Here is a 27939-nt window from a genome sequence, read left to right as displayed (position 1 = left end):
TGTGGTAATAGGGGCCCATCGAACTAATAATCAGTTCGGGTGAGTTTATATAAATTAAAAATCCACTGTGTGGTTGGGGCAGGTTTCCTCCTCCAGGAAGGTGGTGCCTGGGCAGCTCACAGAACGCAGCCTGCATGGGACCAGGCAGGTACACTTCCAGAGGTCTGTAATAGAAAGAAGCAGTTTTTGCTTTAGATAGTACTTGGGAGCCCAACAGATGGGGACAGCACCTGTTCTAGTGGAAGAAATGCACCCCTGAATACATCACGACACCCCAAGAATGGCAGTGAGTGGCAAGGAAGGCTAAGAAAGATACAGCAGTGAATGGCAATGCCTTACAGCTCTGGCCCCGGTGATAGCTAAGAGAACACAGATATAGGAATGAGTTCCATCGTGAAAGTCGAACAAGCCATCTCTTGCAATTATTATCTGCTCGCAAAGAGCCAAATTCTTTTACTTTAGGTAAAATCTAAAACCTGAATAATGATGCAGAAATAAATCTAATATCGCATTACAATTTTCAGGATTTTTCCAAAGTAATCATAAATTACAGCCAGGATGGGTAGTTATTCAGATATTCCTTGAGATGATCAATGACTTCTATCTATAGAACAGGTTTCAGTGTAAGCGCAAAGCATGATAATTCATATTAGGCAGTCACCGAGTGACAAGACGGCCTACGCATTCCTCTCCGTGACTACAAAGCCACTGCCTTCAGAACATACTAAAAACCAAAGCTATGCTGTGTGTCAAGTGGCAGACAGTAAATAGCTTTTTAGAACACAACAAACTAATTGTTTTGAGACTGAGTAACAGCAGTTTGACACAGATTAAGTAGCCTAGTAAAAAGGGTAGTGAAACGGTCTTAAAGTCATCTAGAAGGAAGCTCTGTCGATCATTCTTCATGTGAGCGAAGCTGCGATATTTGAAGACCTTACCTTTCCCTTGTACAGAATGACTGGGCAGACAAAGCGACCACGACATCGGGCCATCTTGCTGCGACTGACGAGGTCCTGCAGTTTAGTGATGTGCACGGTGCTTTCAAACCTGCAGCAAATACAAAGAATCATCACCACAAACTCCACCCTTCTGTACTAGCACTCATGTCACCAATAATCTACAGCAATTAGTTGAATGGGGAGGGAATGGGGGGGCCTTGCCCTTTTGACTTTTACTTCTATCTACATCCTGTGATCTCACCTACGATAAACAGAGGTCTCTCCAATGCAGATGTCTATACACAACAGGAACCTAATATCTGCTGTACTCCAGCCATCCTTCTGGAAACACCTCTACTACCCTCCTCCCCGCCTCCACAGGAAGCCTGTCCAGTGGACATTTCCTATGGGCGGCCGTTCAATCAGAAGGTGGAGGGACCATTCACCAGCAGGCCTGGGTACGTGATCAGCACTAAAAGCACGTATCACTTGTGAACTTTGTGTTCGACTAGATATGCTAGTACATAGCCTGTTATATAGGATCCACAGGTTACATAGGTACAGTAGAAATGTTTTCAAACAAACATGCCAGAGTGCAATTCACTGGAAACCAAACAGCTCCATTGATGTTTAGTCAAGTTTTAGAATGCGCTGTATTTCGGGGTACTGTTGTAGCCACAAGCACAGGTAGAAGACCCCAAACTACATGGCCCTATGATAGAAGCATCTGGAAGAGATTTAAACAGGGATTTTGCACATCTGAAGGTCGTCCCTGTAAAGAACAGAAGCGGGTGGTGAAAATATTTAAACCCTTCAAACAGATATATATTCCACTTGAATACCAATTAGATTGCGGACACTACTTAAGAAAAAACTTCCATTCTAGTTCGAGCTGCCCCGAGTCTCCTCTGGTCAAATTTATCCCCAGGTGACTCATGGAAAAGGTTCGTCACATTCACAAACTTCATACAATGAACGCCTAGGGCTCTCAGTTCACAAAACGTTAACAAAAGATTCGATTTCCAACACAAAATTCCGACTACACATTAGTAGAGTCTGGGCTGGTGTGAAGAAATCAAAAGTCCAGCAGAAGGTTGAAGAGAAACAGGCCCTGCAGAGCCTCCACAATAAATAGATAAAAGATTATTTCGACAACCACACATGGGGGTCCAACTCGAGGGAGGTGTTGCCCAGTAGCAGACTGTGGGCGGGTCCCTGCATGCCTCCAACATGGCCGTTCACCATCTTCATTCTGTTTCCAGGCCCTACCCATACTCAGTGCTCCCCACGTGCACCCATAAGTGCTCCCCTCTGCCACAGCATTTTAAATGTTTTTATCTTTTATATGCATAAGCCTTTTACAGGCGAAATGAAACAGAAAAAGATGGTCTCCACATTGATTTTGCTAATATTCACCTTTGTGAATCAAAGGCAACACTACACCTCCTCCGATGACCAGTGGTTTGTACGGACGCTACGGCAGGGAAGCAACCTTGAGGCTCGGTACCCTGAAGTCAAGCGTTTGTCGCTATTGCTGGGTAGCGGTTCGCGCAATGGAGCGGTGCACTGCGCGATCCTTTCGCAGGAAAAGCACAGGAATGCCACAACTGGAGGAAACTAACATTCAATACACTCATAGCGGGCTTGTCAGGGGCCAAACAGGAGTGCCAAAGTCAGCCACATTGTAATAGAAGGACGTACATTAATGGGATCCGGGGAGCTGCGAGAAGGGCAGATGCCCAGAAACAAGTGTGTGCAAACCAACTGGCAGAACAACTCTTCAGTGATGCAGGGAACACCGAAATGATTGAAGAAACGAGGACATGCAGAAGCTGTATGTGCCCAATTACTACCTCAGAGGGGGCTAATCTACTTCAGATCCAGGGCATTTCTGAAGATCGCTATATTAAGGAAGTCTTTGTAAAGTCTATTCCCTGATGCTGTCACAGTTTAATTTTGCACTGGAGTTCTCCACAACATACGGAGTTAGAGATTCTCTCTTGCTCTGAAATGGGGAAGAGGCTGAGGCAGGCATCTCCTCAGCACGCCGCTTTAAAACCCAAGCTCACAGAAAAAAAACCACACACACAAAACAGAAGGAGAAGGGAAGAAGCAAGTCAAAAAGGGGAAACTGAGTGTTTCCTCTAAAATGAGGAGTGGTGTTATGCCCTGAGCAGAGGCAGTCATCTGCTCTCCTGACACCTACGCATTGTCCTCAGCAATCCTGACACACACACACATCCATTGTTCATTTCAGAGCAGAGGTGGTCCTCAGCACTCCAGACACTCACACACACACATCCATCCATTGTTCTGTTCCTCAGCACTCCTGACACAGAAATCCATTGTTCCGTTCCAGAGCAGAGGTGGTCCTCAGCACTCCAGACAGACACACACACACATCCATCCATCCATCCATCCATCGTTCTGTTCCTCAGCACTCCTGACAGACATCCATTGTTCCGTTCCAGAGCAGAGGTGGTCCTCAGCACTCCAGACAGACACACACACACATCCATCCATCCATCCATCCATCGTTCTGTTCCACAGCACTCCTGACAGACATCCATTGTTCCGTTCCAGAGCAGAGGTGGTTCTCAGCACTACAGACAGACACATCCATTGTTCATTTCAGAGCAGAGGTGGTCCTCAGCACTCCAGACACACACACACATCCATCCATCGTTCTGTTCCTCAGCACTCCTGACACAGAAATCCATTGTTCCGTTCCAGAGCAGAGGTGGTCCTCAGCACTCCAGACAGAGACACACACACACACACACACACACCCATCCATCCATCCATCCATCCATCCATCGTTCGTTCTGTTCCTCAGCACTCCTGACAGACATCCATTGTTCCGTTCCAGAGCAGAGGTGGTCCTCAGCACTCCAGACAGACACACACACACATCCATCCATCCATCCATCCATCCATCCATCGTTCTGTTCCACAGCACTCCTGACAGACATCCATTGTTCCGTTCCAGAGCAGAGGTGGTTCTCAGCACTCCAGACAGACACATCCATTGTTCATTTCAGAGCAGAGGTGGTCCTCAGCACTCCAGACACACACACACATCCATCCATCGTTCTGTTCCTCAGCACTCCTGACACAGAAATCCATTGTTCCGTTCCAGAGCAGAGGTGGTCCTCAGCACTCCAGACAGACACACACACCCATCCATCCATCCATCCATCCATCCATCCATCCATCCATCGTTCTGTTCCTCAGCACTCCTGACAGACATCCATTGTTCCGTTCCAGAGCAGAGGTGGTCCTCAGCACTCCAGACAGACACACACACACATCCATCCATCCATCCATCCATCCATCCATCGTTCTGTTCCACAGCACTCCTGACAGACATTCATTGTTCCGTCCCAGAGCAGAGGTGGTCCACAGCACTCCAGACACACATATCGATTGTTCCATTCCAGAGCAGAGGCGGTCCTCAGGTGAGAAATTAACGTCGGCCCCACCCCCTTCACTCCTCCATACCAAGAGGAAAGTAAGCCAGAGGGTTGTGCACTGGACGAGGACTTGGTTTGTAAGGCTAGAAACCAAACAGTACCTATAGTGGGTGTCGGCTGCTTTCAAGACTACATAGATGTCCGTCATCTCATCACAGCACTGAGAAGGTTCAGTAATCCAAAAGGAACTTTCAGATATGCTGGTCTGCAAAGCAAGCCAACTGTCCTGACCAGAACACACTCCCCTTCAATCAATGAATAAACAGGAAACACGTCTCATCTGCACGGGCATCTATGCGCTGCTCTCTAATGGTTATTGCTTACAGTGACAGCAAGGCTCGGAATGCAGACTTCTCCAAAGATGCCAATGTGCAAGTCATGGAGTGCCTAACCTGTAGGGGAGGTCTCCAGTAAGAGGTTAATGTCAGAGCGTCTCCCTGACAGGACGGGCCAAACAGGACCGACTAAACAGTCTCATTCCTCGTTCTAGTAAGAAGATCTGTAGCTCTTGTAGAACAGGGTCTCCTGATGCCAGATACTTACACAGGTGGGTGACTGGGTCTCATTCTCTAAAGATGGGAGCTTGATATGGAAAGAAGCTAAACTGGTAAGTGTCTGAACAGCTAGCTTGCCTTCCCTGTATCTGGGTGAAATGGCAGCTGAGTGGACTTGCGGTAGTGTTCAACTGGAAGGTGAGCATTGGACTTCACTGTCCTCCCAGAGTGCCAGTAGGTACTACAAGCGTTACAGGAGAGGAGTGGACAAATGAAGATGGTTGGAAGGGTAGAGGCTACCGTCTGTGTGTCCAAGTACAGCCACAAGACGCTCAGGGTCACTCAGTAACACCAGGGTTGTCCAACACTTAATTTCTGTACACAGAAAACTTCAATATAAAAAGGAAAGTATTAAAGATATAGGAATATCTGCTCGGGATGAGTATAAGAAATTCAGATTGACCTTAAGTTTCTGAGATACTATCTTCAGCTCAAAAGCAGTTTCCAAGATGAAAGCATGCCTTAAAACGTGGCTTCAACTTGTGAATTTAGCTTGAAGCTACTACCAAAATATAAAGGTCCCCTCAAGGATATTGGAGACACTCCAGGGAAAACCAAATAAAACCATGGAGACAAATGTTTTGTAAACATCCCCAAGGAATGTGAAACATCTATTTAAAAAAAAAAAGTGCTGATTTCTGCTACATCATTAAATCAGCCTTCTATTTGACACTTGGGGAAAAAAAACATGTTCATGCAGGTTAGAGCTAAAGCACTTCACGGAAGAGGCACCATCAATTCAGGTGCAGGTAACACATCGAAGAGGACGAGTGATAAGCAGGAAGCCTGTAAATAGACATTTAAAAAGCTGTTGATCTAGTGCTTTTCTGGTAGGCGGCTTTACGTGACACCCGGATCTAGATCAGATTGAAATAGTCACACGTAAAAAGAACATTAAAAAAAATTCAATGGGAGCGGACCTGTGCTTATCATGAAAGCGTGACAACGACCTGGTCCACATCGCTGCAGCCATAAGAGTTAGACAAAAAAATACTGGAATTTGAAAGGGCAGCAACATTATAATTGTTCACCAGCGCACATTAGAGGATTTTGAGAGACGTCATTCACATTCGAAAGAAAGAAAAAAAAAACCACAGAAAACCACCAGAATCAAAAGCTCCACTTTCTACAATTTGTGGAAGTAGAACCGCTCGGTCGAGGCACAGGCTTCCTCATTTCTGTCAATGCACGAATATTCTTCGACGGAAGTGAGGAGCTATTATTTGCCTGTTTGGGTACTTTTCAGCAAGTCATTTACTGTAACTGGAATTAAAGTGTCAAATCCTCAAAATAAACTGCAAAAACTGATTTTCTTTCTAGAGCATATTCTCTCTAAATGGTGCTCTCAGCTCAGTCCAGCTCTGTACCCAGGAGGGATCTGCTATTCCACTGCAGTTTTTGTGGTTACCACGTTAATGGTTCATAATTGTTTGTGGTAGGACTGCTAGAAGTACAAAGACCGAGCCATGAAAGCCCTTCTAGAAGCCACACGCTGTCTGGAAGAAAAAGTGCCTAACATTTAGAACTGATGTAAGAAACTTTGTACTTACGGGTCTTTGTCGTGGACAGAGCTTTCATACTCCAGGAAGACTATCAACCGTGGGTAGTGACCACACAGCTCGCCATTTTCATTGAGGATTAAGCTGTAGCAGTAATCTCGACTAAACAAGTCCAGGCACCGCTTCTCGATGCTATCCACCTGAAAATAGAGAGCGGGGTGTGGTTCTGTATCCATGAAAGGCAAGCTTTTACCAAGCCAACCACACATTGTAACGCCCTGAAAGGAACTCTACGCAGGAAATAAGCTCTATCTGTGCAAGCAATGTATTTGGTTATTAAAAACAATCACAAATTGAAAAAAAAAAACATATAGAAGTAATTCCTGGCTCTCAAATGAAAATAAAAACATTCACTCTAAAGGACACATGAAAGATAAAATAAAATGAAAACTTGTATCGATTATAATAATATTTTGTCTGATTGAAGTCAGAGGCAGTCTCACTGAATTGTACCTTGAACATGGTTTTTAATGAGGCTAAGCTCCTGGTCCATTTCCTCAAACTATGTGTGCAAACAATAGTAATTGGACACATGTTCCAACTCTGGCCTTCAAGGACCATCTAGCTGGCTTTCAGACAAACTACCCCTTGGTTTGTCAATGCTCACCAGCAGTCTCTTTGTGATGCAGTAAGACTCTCAAGTGTAAAATGTACCAAATGTAGGACAGAAGTACTGGAATTTTAGGTCTGTTTTTTTCCCCATGTGGGTTGCGACGGCCCAGTTTCCCCCAAAACTAAAAATATAAGCGTACCTTTTATTTTTCCCCCCCAAAAAAAGAGATGGAATAAAATCTCCCATTTGTCAAGCACGTCACTTTCTCCAACAGGTGATGGAGGTCTCATATTTTAAGACAGTGACAAAGAACTTCTATAGCAATAGCAGCCTACAGGTGTGGCGACCGCTGTGTGTTAGAAAACTAGTGTATGAAAAGCCAGCTCTCATGCATGTAGCATCTTACTTAGACATGGCATCCACCTGCTAATCACAGCTCAGAGGCAGGGACTGCACAACACCTGCAGCACTCATGAGCTGAGACCTACTTAAACCAAACTGCTCCTGAAGTGAATCACCGCAGCAGCCCAGGACAGAGTGCAAGCACGCTGAAAACATTCTTGTTGTCAAATGCCTAAACCAGCCAAAAAATACGGTCCTGGTATTACACATTATTTATCAGGAGCACCACTTTTACGGCTTTCGCGAAAACGACCACATGCGTTCGCATCAGCATCGTTTGGCTCTTATGAAGGGCAACAATCCTCAGATAGCCTGTTCCCCATGCACCTTGGAAATAAGCCCCCTCCTCGCCTTTGCCAACCCGGTGGTAACTCCGATATCGTCAGGGACCCTCGGATCAAGACACAGGCCACGAAGAAAGATGCAGGAAGTGCTCATCTATGAAGGACATGTACGGAGAATCCTTGGCACGGGCCAATGGGAAGTCTGCAAGCAGAGGAGGGGCGTGAATGTGTTCATGACATGAATCCAGGGGACAGGGCGTGCGCTGGTATGTTTGTAACGCAGTTTGTCTGCGTCTACCTTGAGTGGGGAGGGGAGCGAGTGCAAGGGTATTTAGGCGGCACACAAGCCAGGCTCTCCTCCTGTCACCAGCAATACTGTACAAAGCGAGAGTATTTCACAACACTCAGCAAGGAACCCCTGAAATCACGATCAGCGACCTTCCTTTATTTCTTCTTATTCTAAAACTTAAAAATCTGCCACTGTCAACTTGTAGAACGTTATAGTTTATTTCACTTAATTATATAGTTTTGTCAACGTTCTCCCACTCCACAACAGGTAAATGCCCCAAAGAAAAGTTCACTGGGTGTCCTGAACGCGCGTGCCTCTAACTGATCCGAACACCAGATTGGTTTAACCTACTTATCAGATCATAGATTGTGACAGATTTCGGCTTTATCGCCGGCCCCTTTAAGGGAAACGTTCCAAATGAGCACCTCCAGCAGGGCATGGACCCGCACTCACTGGGCCACTGGAATCAAGATACACCAGACCGATGAACCCAAATCACAGCGAAACCGGTCTCTGGTTGCTTGAGTTACGGTTCAGGAAGGACCTGTCCCGATACCTCTGGCTGGACTGTTCCCCTTGAAACAGGATCAAAGCCGCCTGGCTGAGTCCAAACCGAGGTGGCATTGTGTGCAAAATAACAACGAACTGGGAGGTGCCCACAAGTAAATACCAGTGGCTGAGATTATCTGAAGCACTGCACTCATCACTTTTTGTATACTCTAATTAATTTAAACTCGGCTGGCTTCGATATGCTTTAAATAGTTCAGGGGCAAACAGTCACTAAAAACAGTTTTAAAAAACACACACACACATACTTTAAAACCTCAAAGGAGGCCAAAGCGAGAAACAAAAGGCTATGAAGTATCACACTGATTGAAAGACTGCTCTTTAACAAAAGAGAGGCGGGTTAAAATGCCAGTCTCTGTTCACTATGATTGTGTTGTCTCTGTGCGGGGCAGAAGGAGAACAGTTTGCTATAAGGGGCCTTGATCCTCCTTGACAAGACGGTTTAGAAGCTGGAATAGTAAACTTAGGCTCACAATTAAAACTTGCCATTCTTATTCCTCCAGAAAGTAAGCACCAGCTTCAAGATCCCGCCCTGCACGAGCCATCACAGAACAAAGGCACAACCCAACTCGAGGAAGACCAAGGAACCCGGCTGTGGAATACACAAAACTGCATGGAACATGTTCACCATACCGTAAACATCCAAACAGCATCTCTTCAAGTTGCTATTAACAATTTCTGATAACACACCCCGAAACTCCGTCTCCTCTTGTTCTGATCTAGCCCTTCCACACTGCTTTATTCCGTGATCGTTTGTTGCACAGTAACTTTCTCCTAGTGTAAGGCCCTATATAAAAATATAACTAATTTGACCTTTGCTGCAAGCCCCATCAGAGAGGAGTCTCCCCACTTGCAGAACACTTGGAGGGAGGGGGTTTAAATAGCACCCTGGTGGTGTTAAAGGGGTGCCCGAAATGCGACCATCAAATGCGGCAGAGTCTCCTTCGACGTAGTAAGCTGTGTGGCAGAGGTGGTGGTGCTCTCTAACCAGGCCTCCTCGGCAGGTATACAGGAAGGACTCCCTGATCTTCACCCGCTCTGACACTAGTCCTTTACTCCAAGGTTCTGGGTAGGCTGATGTACTCTTAAACCTACCCAGGTCAAGCACTAGAACAACCACGATGTGCTGCTCCAGTCCAGTTTTTTTCCAATGAATTCTGGGACTTGTGCTCCTTTTTTTTTTTTACAATGGAATAAACAAAGCTACAAGTCCCAGAATTCAAGTAAAACCCCTGGAATGGAGCAGCACATCACGCATAGACCTGGGAAACTTGGCAGAGCTGAGAAGGGTGCGGATTACGGGTGTGGGTGGCTCCAGCCTTCGCCCCTCAGTGCCTCCTGCCCCTGAGAGGATGATTCAGATCTTCTAGGTACTGCCACCTCTGACAGAGGTTCTTTAGGCTGTAACTTTTTAGAGCTCGGATCACAGGTCCTGGGCTTTTGCTGTGCACGTGGATCCGGGAACCACCAATCCCCCTGGGAAGGTGGTTAAGATCTTCTAGGACTGCCACCTCTGTCAGAGGGTCTTTAGTCTGTAAACCTGTAGAGCTCACGATCACAGTCCCTGCCCCGGGTCTGCTGCTGTGCATGTGGCCCCGGACACACCCCCACACTCCTGGGAGGGTGGTTCGGGTCTTCTAGGGCTGCCACCTCTGCCAGAGGCTCTTTAGTCTGTAAACCTGTAGAGCTCGGATCACAGTCCCTACCCCGGGTCTGCTGCTGTGCATGTGGCCCCGGACACACCCCCACACTCCTGGGAGGGTGGTTCGGGTCTTCTAGGGCTGCCACCTCTGCCAGAGGCTCTTTAGTCTGTAAACCTGTAGAGCTCGGATCACAGTCCCTGCCCCGGGTCTGCTGCTGTGCATGTGGCCCCGGACACCCCCCCACACTCCTGGGAGGGTGGTTCGGGTCTTCTAGGGCTGCCACCTCTGCCAGAGGCTCTTTAGTCTGTAAACCTGTAGAGCTCGGATCACAGGCCCTGCCCCGGGTCTGCTGCTGTGCATGTGGCCCCGGACACACCCCCACACTCCTGGGAGGGTGGTTCGGGTCTTCTAGGACTGCCACCTCTGCCAGAGGCTCTTTAGTCTGTAAACCTGTAGAGCTCGGATCACAGTCCCTGCCCCGGGTCTGCTGCTGTGCATGTGGCCCCGGACACACCCCCACACTCCTGGGAGGGTGGTTCGGGTCTTCTAGGACTGCCACCTCTGCCAGAGGCTCTTTAGTCTGTAAACCTGTAGAGCTCACGATCACAGTCCCTGCCCCGGGTCTGCTGCTGTGCATGTGGCCCCGGACACACCCCCACACTCCTGGGAGGGTGGTTCGGGTCTTCTAGGGCTGCCACCTCTGCCAGAGGCTCTTTAGTCTGTAAACCTGTAGAGCTCGGATCACAGGCCCTGCCCCGGGTCTGTTGCTGTGCATGTGGCCCCGGACACACCCCCACACTCCTGGGAGGGTGGTTCGGGTCTTCTAGGGCTGCCACCTCTGCCAGAGGCTCTTTAGTCTGTAAACCTGTAGAGCTCACGATCACAGTCCCTGCCCCGGGTCTGCTGCTGTGCATGTGGCCCCGGACACACCCCCACACTCCTGGGAGGGTGGTTCGGGTCTTCTAGGGCTGCCACCTCTGCCAGAGGCTCTTTAGTCTGTAAACCTGTAGAGCTCGGATCACAGTCCCTGCCCCGGGTCTGCTGCTGTGCATGTGGCCCCGGACACACCCCCACACTCCTGGGAGGGTGGTTCGGGTCTTCTAGGGCTGCCACCTCTGCCAGAGGCTCTTTAGTCTGTAAACCTGTAGAGCTCGGATCACAGGCCCTGCCCCGGGTCTGCTGCTGTGCATGTGGCCCCGGACACACCCCCACACTCCTGGGAGGGTGGTTCGGGTCTTCTAGGGCTGCCACCTCTGCCAGAGGCTCTTTAGTCTGTAAACCTGTAGAGCTCGGATCACAGGCCCTGCCCCGGGTCTGTTGCTGTGCATGTGGCCCCGGACACACCCCCACACTCCTGGGAGGGTGGTTCGGGTCTTCTAGGGCTGCCACCTCTGCCAGAGGCTCTTTAGTCTGTAAACCTGTAGAGCTCACGATCACAGTCCCTGCCCCGGGTCTGCTGCTGTGCATGTGGCCCCGGACACACCCCCACACTCCTGGGAGGGTGGTTCGGGTCTTCTAGGGCTGCCACCTCTGCCAGAGGCTCTTTAGTCTGTAAACCTGTAGAGCTCGGATCACAGTCCCTGCCCCGGGTCTGCTGCTGTGCATGTGGCCCCGGACACACCCCCACACTCCTGGGAGGGTGGTTCGGGTCTTCTAGGGCTGCCACCTCTGCCAGAGGCTCTTTAGTCTGTAAACCTGTAGAGCTCGGATCACAGGCCCTGCCCCGGGTCTGCTGCTGTGCATGTGGCCCCGGACACACCCCCACACTCCTGGGAGGGTGGTTCGGGTCTTCTAGGACTGCCACCTCTGCCAGAGGCTCTTTAGTCTGTAAACCTGTAGAGCTCGGATCACAGTCCCTGCCCCGGGTCTGCTGCTGTGCATGTGGCCCCGGACACACCCCCACACTCCTGGGAGGGTGGTTCGGGTCTTCTAGGGCTGCCACCTCTGCCAGAGGCTCTTTAGTCTGTAAACCTGTAGAGCTCGGATCACAGGCCCTGGTCTGTGTACGTGGGCCCGGACACATCTGTGGTCTGTGCATGCAGATACGGGTCCGGGCACCGCCCCCCCTGGGTAACCGCTGCTGGCCGGGCGCCTACCTTGGGCCCCCCTTCCTTGGCCCGGTACTGGGCTCGGCTGAACTCCTCCAGCAGCTCGGCCAGCGCCCTCCCCTCGGGGCTGTGCTGGGGCCCGGCCATGGCCCGCGCTGCGGCCGGTCCTCAGCGGGCACCTCCCATTCTGCCCGCTCCTGCCGCCGCTCTCACACGGGTCCGGGGTTCACCGCCGCCGCCATCCAGCTGTCATTCCTTCCGCCGCGCAGCTTTATGACGTACTTCGCGGCCGGCGCGGAGAGTGACGTCAGAGGGAGAGCGCAGCAGCCACCTGCAGGGTGGCGGAAGTGCCGCGAGCCCCGATGTTGTAGTAGAGTGACGGAGGCACGGCAGCCATCTTGTGATTGGCAAAACTTCTGATTGGTGAGTTTAGGGCGTGTCAGAGAGCTGGGGCCAATGAAGCAGGTTGCATCGCCTTCTTGTGATTGGCGGAAGCAGACTGTGGCTGCGAAGGCCTGCAGGTGGACAGTATGTCACGTGACTAGAAGGCATCACGTGACTAGATGGCATTAGTTTCCTAGGGTTGGCCTGGCTACTCATCCACCGCTTTAATCTGGAATAATAAAAGTGCAGGCACCCAATACCAGTGTGCCTTACTCTCCAATGTAAAGCATTACACACCTGCTGAGAAGTAGAGGTACTCTCTATCTCCAGATATACAAGTGCACTAAATATCCGACAGCACCGGCCCATTAAAAGCACTGAAAACACTAAGTGAGTTCCAACAAGCTTTGGCAAAGCCAACAGCTCTTGCCTTGGCCACCGGGTCCAGTGGTTACATTTCCAGAGCTGGCAAGCTTTGATTACATTAGTATATATGGCATTGCTAAGCTTTTAGTATGGTGACATGTGTGACACGTTGAATGACATTGTATCACTAGCAGCACACAGCAGAAATGCCCATGCAAGTAGCTGAATCTCACAGATCGCCTCTTTTGTTCACATTAATAATGTATGAACGATCCTCGTACGACTGAAGTGCATTTGAAGTGCCTATGCAGCCCTGCCAAGTTTCCCAGGTCCATGCGTCATGTGCTACTCCAGTCCAGGTTTTTCCTTTGAACTCTGGGACCTGTAGTCTTGCTTAATCCATTATAAAACAGAACTATAAGTCCCAGAATTCAAAGGGAAAAAACCTGAACTGAAGCAACACATCCCACATGGACCTTAGAAACTTGGTGCTGGAGATGGCCCTGCGTAGGTGATTTCCCTGAAACTCTTTGCTTTTCCCTCACATTTTTTTTGCTGACTCGCGTTGCATGACCTTAGGATTCTGGGTACTTTCCCACTATACTACAGTGGGAAAGGGTGTGCTCCCCTTCCTACACATGCCAGGAAGGGGGTGCTTATGTGATTAAATAAGGTGCTGTACCTAGGGTTGACCTATAAAAAAAGTACGCCATGTACCTGGGACAGGTACAGCACTGGCTACTAGTGGGATGTTGCACTGAGTGTGCCACCCACTACAGTGGCCTGTCAAGTATGTATCTGGCCTGACAATGTGTGAATGTAATGAAGAACCCCCTCATGGGGTTTCCTTAGTTAGGGGATCAGCTCTTCCCATAGGTTTTGCTGATTCTCTACCCTGTGGCCTCAGGGCCCTGAGCACTTTCCCACTGTGAGTACAGTGTGAAAGAGTGCACACCTCTCCTACATATGTTAGGAAGTGACGCTGGCTAGTGTGTGCATGCTTCCCCATTTGTGCTCCAAAAGTGACCAGCCTGCCATAGCAGGCTTGTGTGTGTGCACTTGCACTCATGGTGTGCTTAAACATGTGTCATTTAGCCTTAGCAGGATTGTGTGTACACACTTGCACCCATGGTGTTATTAAACATGTATCCTGTTTGCATAGCAGGCCTGCATATGTGCACTTGCACCCATGAAGTTGTAAACATGTATCCAGCCTGTCTTAGCAGGCCTGTGTGTTCACACTTGTACCTATGGTGCTCTTAAACATATGTTCAGCCATTTAAAATGTGGCCTATATTGACTATAGCTAGTTGAACATGGAAAATCCACAGTAAATTTATTTGCATATTGCCAGTTAGTATAGTTCTGTGTGCAAAACACAAAACATTTCTATCATTTGTATAAACACCCTCTCTCTGTTTGCAGCATAATACAGTGGCAGCTGGCGCAAATCTCAAGGGAAGGGGTGGGTGGGAAGGGGGGTGGGGTGTTTCCAGGGGGCTTAAATAACATAAAAAAATAAAAATCCTTTTCAACACCGGCTGCCTTGCTCCTGCTCCCTTTCAATGGTGTTGGTGTCCCAGAAGTCCCTGGGACACCAGCACAAGCTCCCCATGCAATCCTGGTGCTGCTCATATGCTAAACTTAGCATGAGAGCAGCACCAGGATTGGTCTGAGTGGCTTGGTCTGTCGCTCAAACACTACTTGGGAGTCTTTCTCCAACCCGGCTATGCAACGCAGCCGGGTTGGTGAAACCTAAATGCGCATGTGTGTTTGGCCAGCCTAAGACGGCTGGCCAAACACACATGTGCACGTAAGTGCACTTCACTCCCCTTCCCTTCTCCCCACTCCCATGGCCCAGCCCGCCCCTCCCTGCACTTCTGGCTGATGGAGATCCCTCTCTGTCAAACTGAAGGTCCGCCCACCTGAATTAAAGACATGAGGACCTTAAGTATATCAATTATGGCGGCTACTCCGTCTCCTTCGCTGACATACTCCCCCAATGGACTGACAGATTAGAAATCTTGCTAGAGATCTGTTACTCATTTTATATAAACTATCTCCAAGAGCAATTCCGGTACTTGTGGATTGATCTTGCACCAAAAAAAATATATATATCTTCTGCAGTATAAAAAAAGAAAGCTTGATGGAGAAGAAAACAATTACAGATAAAAAGAGAAATGGATTTTTACTGCATATTAACCATCATTGGTCAAAAAGGGTTATTTCCTAGTATGCACGAGTGGGATTTTAAGATCTGAGATATTTTTGTATAAACTGAACCTTTTTTTAGGTTTGCTGTAGTGGCACTATTTTAAATTAGGCCTAAAGCTGCATGTGCTATTGATCGCAAAACATTGCATACAATGTAACTATTGAGCGCCATTTGCAGCAAGAAGGGACTAAAGGGTTTGTACTTAGAACTGATTTGTGACTGGATAAAAGAGAGGCATGCAAGACTTATGCTGTGTTCATTGGTGGCACACTGGTGGTTGTAGGAAAAGTCACATCAAACCAACAAGAGTATAGGGTAACATGTATGTGAGAAAGGCCCTCAGTTTCCCCAAACCTATATACATAAACCAAAAGTGGAGAGAGTCTCCCAAAATAAGCTGTCACTTTGCCCTGCTCATCAGTACTCACCAAGCACAGCTCATGTTCTTATAGAACCCTCACCGCTGTGCTAATCTTGTGGAATTCTTCATCATCGGGTTCTCACCTGGTGAGGTGCTCACCACCAGGTGGGCTCAGCCTCGCAGTAGGAGGGAGCACTTTGAGATTCCCTATGTTCTTAATGGGATCCTAGGACAAAAAAAACAATAACAATTTCTCCAGGGAACCCTAACCCAATTCTTTAATAAGAATATGCCATCATTCAGACCAAGTTATTTCTTTAACTAGAGTTCAAGGATTGGTTAGCCAGCTACAACAAAATTTCCTCCACCTCAAACTTGATTCTATCCTCCGGTCCCTCTACCTCTGCCTGTTTATGTACTGTATGAACGTATGTGTGTCGTTTGGGACTATATGTGTACCAGTATGTTTGTTGTCTGTGTGTGCTGGCTCTGTGTGTTGGGTTGTAGAGTGTCTCAGTGCCTCTCAGTGAGTTGCCCTGGCATACCTGTAACACTCAGCAACGTCTAAAGCTTCATTAACACCCAATTCCACTCACTGTTTACACTCCGAACCCCCTGATTTATACCCCCTGCAGTCCCTTGCTCCTTCGTCCTCTCTGCTGCAGCAGTTGTATGTTCTTCCACTTTCCAACCACCAGCTAATATTGGTAATCAGTTACCACCTTGGTTTGGACATGAGCATTCTGTGCACAAAGCTCCTTCCTCACTCAGTCTCTTTTGCTTCCACCTTTCTACTCTACTGTGGCCTCCACGATTTTACAAAATAATTATCCTCAGAGGAGCATAGAGCACTATGCATGCAACCAACATAAGATACCACTAAATGAGTTTTAGTCTGTGTGTATGGGCGATTGCTTGTCAGTTAGACTATGTGTATGGGTGCGCATAGGACTGTGTTCACGACGCATGTTTGTTTGCTGTTCTGTGTTGATGTATAAATGTAGGTTTGTTAATATGAGAATAAATGGAAACCTGTAGATATGTAGGTCTGCCTGTATATTTTATTTATGTGTCATCCTTGTCAATGGTTACATGGATTCGGGGTTTCTGCATGTGTGCATGTACTATACAAAAGACAAACCTATTGGCTTCATTAGGGCCTGTTTTTTCACATGGCACTATTTGGGTTGCAGAAGAGGGTTTAATGTTGCAATACTATTATGACTCATCGGGCACTTCAGCACCCTGTGAGCGGTCCTGAAAGACAAAGCAAAGTTTATTTACTCTTCAGGTGACACTGACACACTAACATGGAGGTGTGGAACAAAATACATTTTATTCCTAAGTACTTACAAGCTCTAGATAGCATAGGAATGGTCCTCAGGCATGGAGTCTCAGAGAGTATGTCTGTTCTTAGTGTTTATGCAGGGTGACAAGTCTCATTGGTTGGTGAATACCCACACAATCAGTCTTTGACTGTGGTGAGCCTCTCTGGAGGAGGAGTGATGTGTGGGCGAACAGGCGCACATGTCGCAGAAGGAGCTGACATGATTTGGGATACCAGATCAGGAGAAGGGCAACCTGGGATGGCTTGGTGGGATTTTCCAGTGGTGAGCTTGAAGCGAAGTCCTCAGATAGTGTTGGCATCCAGACTTTTGATCTGGGTTTCCAGTTCTTCATATGATAAAGCACATGGGTCTCTGTGAAAATGCAAACAATTCCAGAGTAGATTTGAACTTCGTTAATGGAATCCTTCAAGTGCAGTACACAAAGGCAAGGACTGCAGTGCCTTATCATGATTTCCAGGTGATGCTGAAGTTGTCCAGAGTACAAATGTACTGAAGTTCTTCCCGAATAGCATCTGTTTAGGAGATGTTCCGGTAGTGCTGTGCGAGGTACCCCAGTAGTCCTTTAGCGTTTGGCAAAGAAGCCAGAAGATGGGGCCTTTGATCAGTGTGAGAATTTGTATTATCACTTTTAAAGTGGTCATTAGTTGTCTTCCATACTATTTGTTGTGGCTACAAGTGCTGTGGCTACAAGTGCTGGTCCATCACCTTCTTGTTCCTTCCATCTCACCTCTGATTCTTGGGCTAGATGTGAGGCCTCGGGGGACTGAGGAGGCCGCCTTCACAGCCTTAGGTTCCTCCACTGTCTTCACATGTTCTGGTACTAGGGATTTCTGGGGCAAGTCGGGGGCAGGCTGGTGTTTTCTGTGTCTGCCCCTCTAAAGTGCCTCGAAGTGGAATGGAGCGTGCTTTCTAGGTGGCTAGGTAAGGTGGGGCAGGAGGGGACGTCGGCCGAGGACAGGTTTAAAGTCCTCAGAGTGGCGTTTTACTCTGAATAAAAAGCTGTTGATACAGTGCCCTGCGTCACCCCCTGAAATATATGGAAATAAATAGTTATAATGTCCCCCTTGAGCGCATTTATTGAAGCGGAGAGCTGCATTAACGTGCATTGATTGCCTGCACTCTAACTGTCAGGTGAATTCCACCATAAAGAACGGAGAGCAACTGATCAGTAACATTCATCCTCATAATTGATTGCAACTCCCTAGTGGAATGCATTAAGAATATTTAATGTTCTTTCTTCTTTGAAATGCCGACAGTCAAATGCACTTTAACGCTCCATTAAACTGTAATCGGCTCAATGGACTTGAACACTTAAATAAAACACTGAAGCTAATGTTCACTTCTCTTCAGGTTCCACTGACATATTTGGTTCCCATTCCGGACTCAAATGATTTGAGCAAAATGTATTGTCATCCCACACGGACCCTCATTGTACTCTAAGGTGTCTACTGCCCGCTGAAATATGATGGGCAGGATGGTGTTTACCTCCGCATTGAAAGGCATTCATCACTCTGGATGTAGCTTTCTGTTGAAATGTACTGGGCAGTATGGATTTTTCTTCCCCATTCAAAGACATTCAGCCCTCTGGATTTACCTTCCTGTTGAGACGCACTGGGCAGTATGGATGTTAAGTCCTCATTAAACGGCATTCAGCACTCTGGATTTATCTTCCTGTTAAGACACATTGGGCAGTATGGATCTTAACTCCGCATTGAAAGGCATTCAGCCCTCTGGATTTACCTTCCTGTTGAGACACATTGGGCAGTATGGATCTTAACTCCGCATTGAAAGGCATTCAACACTCTGGATTTAGCTTCCAGTTGAGATGCATTGGGCAGTATGGATCTTAACTCTGCATTGAAAGAAATCCCATTCACCTTACTATTGCAACACATTGGGCAGTATGGATCTTACTTCCCCATTGAAAGGCATGCATCACTCTGGATTTCGCTTCCTGTTGAGACGCATTGGGCAGTATAGATCTTAACTCTGCATTGAAAGACATCCAGGATTCTCGATTTACCTTCCTATTGCGACACATTGGGCAGTATGGATCTTACTTCCCCATTGAAAGGCATTCAGCACTCTGGATTTAGCTTCCTGTTCAGATATACTGGGCAGTATGGATCTTAACTCCGCATTGAAAGGCATTGGATTTAGACTGCTGAGGAGATGCATTGGGCAGTATGGATCTTTTTAACTCCGCATTGAAAGACATTCAGCACTCTTGATTTATCTTCTAGTTGAGATGCATTGGGCAGTACTGATCTTAACTCTGCTTTGAAAGGCATTCAGCACTCGGGATTTCCCTTCCTATTGAGATGCACTGGGCAGTATATATCTTAACTCCACATTGAACAGCATTCAGGAGTCTGGATTTAGATTCCCATTGAGACACGTTGGGCAGTATGGATCTTAACTCCGCATTGAAAGACATTCAACACTCTGGATTTAGCTTCCTGTTGAGACGCACTGGGCAGTATGGATCTTAACTCTGCATTGAAAGACATCCAGGATTCTCGATTCACCTTCCTATTGCGACACATTGGGCAGTATGGATCTTACTTCCCCATTGAAAGGCATTCAGCACTGTGGATTTAGCTTCCTGATGAGATGTACTGGGCAGTATGGATCTTGACTCCGCATTGAATGGCATTGGATTTAAATTGGTGAGGAGATGCATTGGGCAGTATGGATCTTTTTAAGTCCGCATTGAAAGGCATTCAGCACTCTGGATTTAGTTTCCAGTTGAGATACGTTGGGCAGTACGGAACTTAACTTCGCATTGAAAGGCATTCAGGTCTCTGGATTTAGCTTTCTATTGAGACGCATTGGGAGGTATGGATCTTAACTCCGCATTGAAAGACATCCAGGATTCTCGATTTACATTCCTATTGTGACACATTGGGCAGTATGGATCTTACTTCCTCATTGAAAGGCATTCAGCACTGTGGATTTAGCTTCCTGATGAGATGTTCTGGGCAGTATGGATCTTGACTCCGCATTGAAAGGCATTGGATTTAGATTGCTGAGGAGATGCATTGGGCAGTATGGATCTTTTTGAACACCACATTGAAAGGCATTCAGCACTCTGGATTTACCTTCCTGTTGAGATACATTGGGCAGTACTGATCTTAACTCTGCATTGAAAGGCATTCAGCCCTCTGGATTTAGCTTCCGGTTGAGATGCACTGGGCAGTATGGATCTTAACTCAGCATTGAAAGACATCCAGGATTCTCGATTTACATTCCTATTGTGACACATTGGGCAGTATGGATCTTATTTCCCCATTGAAAGGCATTCAGCACTGTGGATTTAGTTTCCTGATGAGATGTACTGGGCAGTATGGATCTTAACTCCACATTGAAAGGCATTGGATTTGGATTGCTGAGGAGATGCATTGGGCAGTATGGATCTTAACTCCCAATTGAAAGACATTCAGCTCTCTGGATTTAGTTTCCCATTCAGATGCATTGGGAAGTCTGTTTCTTACTTCCCCATTGAAAGACATTCAGCCCTCTGGATTTAGTTTCCCATTGAGATGCATTGGGAAGTATGTTTCTTACTTCCCCATTGAAAGACATTCAGCACCCTGGATTTAGTTTCCCATTCAGATGCATTTGAACAGTGGGGGAGCAAGGATGGCATGGGCACCAGTTCAGTGACCCCCCCAACCCCAGAATTTGAAGGATAGTATTATACAGCCATAGCTGTGGTTCAGAGGGCTTCTCACACTTCTGCATCCCGGTGCCACTGTGCCTGCTGCACATTTGGTAGCTACACCTCTGGGTTGCAGGAGGTGAGGGGGAAGGGGGCACAGAAACAGGTGGCCAGAAGTTTACTGCAGATGGTAGACGAGCAGTCGGTTTTCAGTGCCTGTGTGCTGCAGGCTTCTTGGATGGACTGTGACTGTGTTGCAGCAGGTAAGTGTGTCAGCAGTGCCTCTGCGTCACCGTTGCGGTGGATTGACAGTGCCTGTCTGTGACAAAGTAGTGAAACAACAGTGCCTGCTCTCCCCGGGGTTATTGTAAGTTGGGACAGATCTGTGTGTGTTTATGCAGTTGATGTGTGTCACCTGCATGTGCCACTAATAGCGTATGAAGATGATGGTGTTTCTGTCACAGGCATGTTGATTCCGCAGTGCCTGTGGTTAACAGGAGCAGTGGTCTGTGGTGCCTGTATGTCAGTAAGGAGTGGCAGGCTCACTGTGTCTTCGGCGCAATACATGGCAGTCGTGTTTGCCAGGTGCCAACGGGGCATGTGCTATACTAAACGAGGGGTTGCCATGCCTGTACGTGTTGGAGGGCAAAGGGCAAAGGCCTTGGCAGGAGTTTGGTTTACGATCGTGGCTGATCGACAATGCTTCTGTCAGTTTGGATTGGCAGTGCTTGTGTATGACAAAGTCACAGTGGGGTGACGCTGCCAGTCCATACAAAGTGGGGTAACAGTGCCAGGGTCTCCTTCCATATGTGTCAGTGGGTTAATGGTGCATGTGTTTAACAGGCACGGTGGGTGGATAGTGCCTGGGTGAGCAGCACGCACACTGAGTCAGCGTTGCCTGTGTGGCACTCCCAGTGCCGGCAGTGCCTGTTTGCTGCCAGCTCAGCAGGTGCAGAGGATGTGCATGACTCACGTGCATTGGGTCAATAATGTCCGGATGTTGCTAAGCTGCGCATGCGCCGTCCATGTGTATGTTGCAGGAGAGCTGAGGCACTTGTGTGTGTCAGGCACAGTGTGATCTTTGCCTGTTAGTCACAGGCTACCTAGGCCTGCACTGCCTGTGGGTGCCATGGTTGCTTCACAGGTATGATGAGTCAGCTGTTTCCAACAATGCTCCTGGAGCAGCATCCACCAGAGTTTACATGCCAAGTGGCAGTGCCCACGTACTATGAGTCACCTGTAACGCTGGTATCTCGAGCTGTGTTGGTTGGTTGTGGGCGTGGCACAAGTGCAGTTAGCTGGCAGTGCCTGTTTATTGCAGTGCCTATGTGTAGCCGAATTAGCAATGGTTCTGTGTGTGATGTGGGCTCGATGGACCAGCAGTGCCTTTGTTTCAGGTGTGATGACCCTGCAGTTTGTATTTGACGTGTGCACACAGTCAGCACGCCCGGCACACCAGCAGTGCCTGTTGATGTTGCAGGGGCATCATGTGAGCAGTGCCTTTGTTTCAGGTGTGATGACCCTGTAGTTTGTATTTGACGTGTGCACGCAGTCAGCATGCCCGGCACACCAGCAGTGCCTGTTGTTGTTGAAGAAGCATCATGTCAGCAGTGCCTTTGTTTCAGGTGTGATGACCCTGTAGTTTGTATTTGACGTGTGCACACAGTCAGCACGCCCAGCACACCAGCAGTGCCTGTTGATGTTGCAGGGGATCATGTCAGCAGTGCCTTTGTTTCAGGTGTGGTGACCCTGCAGTTTGTATTTGACGTGTGCACACAGTAAGCATGCCGTGTGCACACAGTAAGCATGCCCAGCACACCAGCAGTGCCTGTTGATGTTGCAGGGGATCATGTCAGCAGTGCCTTTGTTTCAGGTGTGATGACCCTGCAGTTTGTATTTGACGTGTGCACACAGTCAGCACGCCCGGCACACCAGCAGTGCCTGTTGTTGTTGAAGAGGCATCATGTCAGCAGTGCCTTTGTTTCAGGTGTGATGACCCTGCAGTTTGTATTTGACGTGTGCACACAGTCAGCATGCCCAGCACACCAGCAGTGCCTGTTGTTGTTGAAGAGGCATCATGTCAGCAGTGCCCTTGTTTCAGGTGTGATGACCTCTGCAGTTTGTATTTGACGTGTGCACGCAGTCAGCATGCCCGGCACACCAGCAGTGCCTGTTGTTGTTGAAGAGGCATCATGTGAGCAGTGCCTTTGTTTCAGGTGTGATGACCCTGTAGTTTGTATTTGACGTGTGCACGCAGTCAGCACGCCCGGCACACCAGCAGTGCCTGTTGATGTTGAAGAGGCATCATGTGAGCAGTGCCTTTGTTTCAGGTGTGATGACCCTGTAGTTTGTATTTGACGTGTGCACGCAGTCAGCACGCCCGGCACACCAGCAGTGCCTGTTGATGTTGAAGAGGCATCATGTGAGCAGTGCCTTTGTTTCAGGTGTGATGACCCTGTAGTTTGTATTTGACGTGTGCACGCAGCCAGCACGCCCGGCACACCAGCAGTGCCTGTTGATGTTGAAGAGGCATCATGTGAGCAGTGCCTTTGTTTCAGGTGTGATGACCCTGTAGTTTGTATTTGACGTGTGCACACAGTAAGCACGCCCGGCACACCAGCAGTGCCTGTTGATGTTGAAGAGGCATCATGTGAGCAGTGCCTTTGTTTCAGGTGTGATGGCCCTGTAGTTTGTATTTGACGTGTGCACACAGTCAGCACGCCCGGCACACCAGCAGTGCCTGTTGTTGTTGAAGAGGCATCATGTGAGCAGTGCCTTTGTTTCAGGTGTGATGACCCTGCAGTTTGTATTTGACGTGTGCACACAGTCAGCACGCCCGGCACACCAGCAGTGCCTGTTGTTGTTGAAGAGGCATCATGTGAGCAGTGCCTTTGTTTCAGGTGTGATGACCCTGCAGTTTGTATTTGACGTGTGCACACAGTCAGCACGCCCAGCACACCAGCAGTGCCTGTTGATGTTGCAGAGGCATCATGTCAGCAGTGCCTTTGTGGCAGGTAGTGTGTCACTGTTCGTTGGGCCTGTGCACCTCAGGGGCAGTGGTGCTGGTATATCACATACACGTTAGTGATCGGATGTTTTGCACAATAGAATTCTCTATCGTTCAAATGCAAAGTAAACGCAGAGACACTGAGGATGTGGCGATCTGAGCCTGAATCTTTTCAAATATTCATAGAAGAGCTAAAAATACTGTGCTCCCTGGCGCCAGTACAGGTCTCCTCTTCAAGGAGTGGGGTCCATGACACTGGTACAGGTCTCCTCTTCGAGCAGTGAGGTCCATGGCACTGGTACAGGTCTCCTCTCTGTGCAGTGGGGTCCATGGCACTGGTACAGGTCTCCTCTTCGAGCAGTGAGGTCCATGGCACTGGTACAGGTCTCCTCTCTGTGCAGTGGGGTCCATGGCACTGTACAGGTCTCCTCTTCGAGCAGTGAGGTCCATGGCACTGATACAGGTCTCCTCTTCGAGCAGTTGACTCCATGGCACCAGTACAGGTCTCCTCTTCAAGGAGTGGGGTCCATGGCACTGGCACAGGTCTCCTCTCTGTGCAGTGGGGTCCATGGCACTGGTACAGGTCTCCTCTTCGAGCAGTGAGGTCCATGGCACTGATACAGGTCTCCTCTTCGAGGAGTGGGGTCCATGGCACTGGCACAGGTCTCCTCTTTGTGCAGTGGGGTCCTTGGCACTGGTACAGGTCTCCTCTTCGAGCAGTGGGGTCCATGGCACTGGTACAGGTCTCATCTTCAAACAGAGAGGACCATGGAACCAGTACAGGTCTCCTCTTCGAGCAATGGGGTCCATGGCACTGGCACAGGTCTCCTCTTCGAGCAGTGGGGTCCATGGCACTGGTACAGGTCTCCTCTCTGTGCAGTGGGGTCCATGGCACCAGTACAGTTCTCCTCTCTGTGCAGTGGGGTCCATGGTACTGGCACAGGTCTCCTCTTTGAGCAGTGGGGTCCAGGGTACAAGTACAGGTCTCCTCTTCAAGGAGTGGGGTCCATGTCACTGGCACAGGTCTCCTCTTCGAGCAGTGGGGTCCATGGCATTGGTACAGGTCTCTGTCAACATCAGGACAGTGAGCGCTCTACGGGTGACGTAAATGCAAAAACCCAGTCCTTATGCAGAGGCATATTTCATGCATTGTGTTTCTATGCAGTATGATAACCTTTTGCAGTGCAGAACTTTTACCTTGAAAAGTCATTAATGCTGTTTGTAATTCATCGTTCATTTGCAAGGCTTGTTTGCAGGACTTTCTAGAAGCCTTTCTTGAAGCATTGTTGGGTGTGGCTCGTGGGCGGGGCTTGGCTCTATATATGGCAGCCAGCCCAGCTCCACATGCTCACTATTCAGAAGTCCCGGTGCGGAGCAGCAGCATTTTCCAGAGCTCCTGTCCCGGAGGCCTAACCAGACATTTCCAGGCCTGCTCTTGCTTATTTGGTGATCTTCAGGCAGGGCGGTAAGGCAGAGGTCGGGTTGGGCCCCCTACTCCGTTTTCTAGTAACTTTCGAGTTATGGGCCTAAACTTGAAATCGCGTGTATGCGATAATTTCATGGCATTTATCTTGTGAATTCCGAATCAGCAACAGTGTGCGCGATTCCTTCCAGGCATTTATTTTGTGGTATTCAGATCGGCAGTGTGCGCGATCATTTCATGGCATTTACCTTGTGAATTCTGAATTGGCAACAGAATGCGCGATTCCTTCCAGGCATTTATTTTGTGGTATTCAGATCGGCAGTGTGCGCGATCATTTCATGGCATATACATTGTAAATTCCGAATCGGCAACAGTGTGCGTGATTCTTTCCAGGCATTTATTTTGTGGCATTCAGATTGGCAGTGTGCGCGATCATTTCATGGTCTTTGAATCGTGAATTCCGAATCAGCAGCAGTGTGCATGATTCCTTTTCAGGCATTTACTTCTTGGCATTCAGATCGCCAGTGTGTGTGATCATTTCATGGCATTTACCTTGTGAATTCCGAATCGGCAATAGTGTGCGCGATTCCTTCCAGGCATTTACTTTGTGACATTCAGATCGGTGCGCGCGATCATTTCATGGCATTTACATTGTGAATTCTGAATCGGCAGAGTGCGCAATTCTTTTTCCTGCATTTAAATCTTGAAAGCATAGATCGACGTTGTGCGCGATCATTTCATTGCATAATAATCTAGATGTTCGAATCGGCAACAGAGTGCGCGATTCTTTCCTGATGCTTAAACATTTTGAAATACAGATCGGCGAAGTGCGCGATCATTTTTTGACATTGAAACTTAGATGAGTGGTTTGATTAAAGAGCATAACATTCCCTGAACGTTTAAGTCTTGAAAACTTTTAATCAGAAAGTGACGTAGGAGTGTATTTCATGGTATTTGTACAGTTCATTCATGTAGAGATGAAACCATGTGTTCCTTGATTCTTGCTACAATGCAGAGAGTGTTCTAAACAGTATTTTGGAGAGAGTTTATTGTTCAAAATATAAATGCTAATTCTGGAATGTTCATGTGAAAACCTTGCATAACCTTTTCTTGATTTCCAGGTACCTAGATTCTTGAGGCCTAGTTATAGTGAAGTCTTAGGCCATTCATGTTTTCAGCATAAGTGTTCTATTTAAAACAAAACTTATTGAAAGTCATTGTGATTAATCTTGCAATTGTGTTGTTTTACCTTTGCTTCCACAGGTCTCCTTCCCCGCTGTTCCCATCCCAAAACCCATTCCCCCACTTGGCCATTCTTTAACTCTGTGCTGTATAACTAGTGGAGTGTGGAGCTGCCAAGAGGTGGACATGTTGGGAACATGCGCAAGCCCCGAGGATCTGGTCTCCTTGACAGTCTCCTCTTTGATAAGTGGGGTCCATGAAGCCATTATAGGTCTCCTCTTTGATCAGTGGGGTTCATGGGAATGGGACAGATCTTTCTTCCCTTTGGTAAGTGGGGTCCATGTGGGCAGTATAGGTCTCCGTTTTGAGCAGTGGGGTCCATGGCACCAGTACAAGACACCCCTGTGAGCAGTGGGATGCATGGCACCAGTAGAGGTCTCCTCTTCGAGCAGTGGGGTGCATGGTACCAGGACAGCTCTCCTTTTCAAGCAGTGGGGTGCATAGTAACAATACAGGTCTCCTCTTTGAGCAGTTAGGTCTATGGCACTGGCACAGGTCTCCTCTGCGAGCAGTGGGGTCCATGAAGCCATTATAGGTTTCCTCTTTGATCAGTGGGGTTCATGGGGCTGGGACAGATCTCCTCTTTGGTGAGTGGGGTCCATGTGGGCAGTATAGGTTTCCTCTTTGATCAGTGGGGTTCATGGGGCTGGGACAGGTCTCCTCTTTGGTAAGTGGGGTCCATGTGGGCAGTATAGGTCTCCGTTTTGAGCAGTGCGGTCCATGGCACCAGTACAAGACACCCCTGTGAGCAGTGGGATGCATGGCACCAGTAGAGGTCTCCACTTTCAGCAGTGGGGTCCATGGTGCAGTACAGGGCTCCTCTTCGAGCAGTGGGGTCTATAGTACTGGTCTCCTCTTCGAGCAGTGGGGTTCATGGCACTCGTACAGGTCTCTTCTTTGAGTAGTGGGGTCCATGGGCCAGTACAGGTCTCCTTTTTGAGCAGTGGGGTCCAAGGTACCAGTTCAGGTCTCCTCTTTGTGCATTGGGGTCTATGGCACTGGCACAGGTCTCCTCTTCGAGCAGAGGGGTCCATAGCATCAGTACAAGACTCTCCTGTGAACAGTGGGATACATGGCACTTGTGCTGATCTCCTCTGTGATCAGTGGTACACATGGCACCAGTACAGGTCTCTGCTTTTATCAGTGGGATCCAAGGGGCTGGGACAGGTCTCCTTTTTGGTCACTGGGTCCATGGCACCAGTACAGGTCTCCTCTGTGTGCTGTGGGATCCATGGCACCAGACAGGTCTCCTCTTTGAGCAGTAGGGTCAAGGTGACTGGCACAAGTCTCCTCTTTGAGCAGTGGTGTCCAGGGCACCAGTACAAGACTGCCCTGTGATCCGAGGGATACATGGCGCCAATGCAGGTCTCCTCTGTGAAAAGTGGGGTCCATGTGGCTGGTACAGGTCTCCTCTTTGAGCAGTGGTGTCCAGAGTACCAGTACAAGACTCTGCTGCTAACAGTGGGATACATGGCACCAGTACATGTCTCCTCTGTGATCAGTGGTGTCCAGGGCACTAGTACAGGTCTCCTCTGTGTGCAGTGGGGTGCATTGCACTGGTACAGGTCTCCTTTGTGAACAGTGGGGTCCATGTGGCTGGTACAGGTCTCCTCTTTGTGCA

At 48.5% G+C, this 27939-nt stretch overlaps 1 protein-coding gene across 4 annotated transcripts in view; it reads right to left on the bottom strand.

Annotated features, from left to right (window-relative positions):
* Positions 1-12595, bottom strand: part of MTMR14 (myotubularin related protein 14) — a 166144-nt gene extending 153549 nt beyond the window's left edge. For 2 of the 4 annotated variants that reach the window (XM_069206136.1, XM_069206137.1), the window contains exons 1-3: positions 12359-12595; positions 6516-6664; positions 939-1047 (exon numbers count right to left, since the gene is read on the bottom strand). In XM_069206136.1, the coding sequence (XP_069062237.1) occupies positions 939-1047; positions 6516-6664; positions 12359-12457 (357 nt within the window). In that variant the 5' untranslated portion in view covers positions 12458-12595. The remainder of the gene's footprint in view (positions 1-938; positions 1048-6515; positions 6665-12358) is intronic. The other 2 variants (XM_069206138.1, XM_069206139.1) reach the window with 2 other exon arrangements.
* Positions 12596-27939: the final 15344 nt, after the last annotated feature.

The sequence above is a fragment of the Pleurodeles waltl genome, chromosome 9 (assembly GCF_031143425.1).
Source record: "Pleurodeles waltl isolate 20211129_DDA chromosome 9, aPleWal1.hap1.20221129, whole genome shotgun sequence".
Taxonomy (NCBI): Eukaryota; Metazoa; Chordata; class Amphibia; order Caudata; family Salamandridae; genus Pleurodeles; species Pleurodeles waltl.
This window is presented reverse-complemented; position numbering and strand designations above follow the sequence as displayed.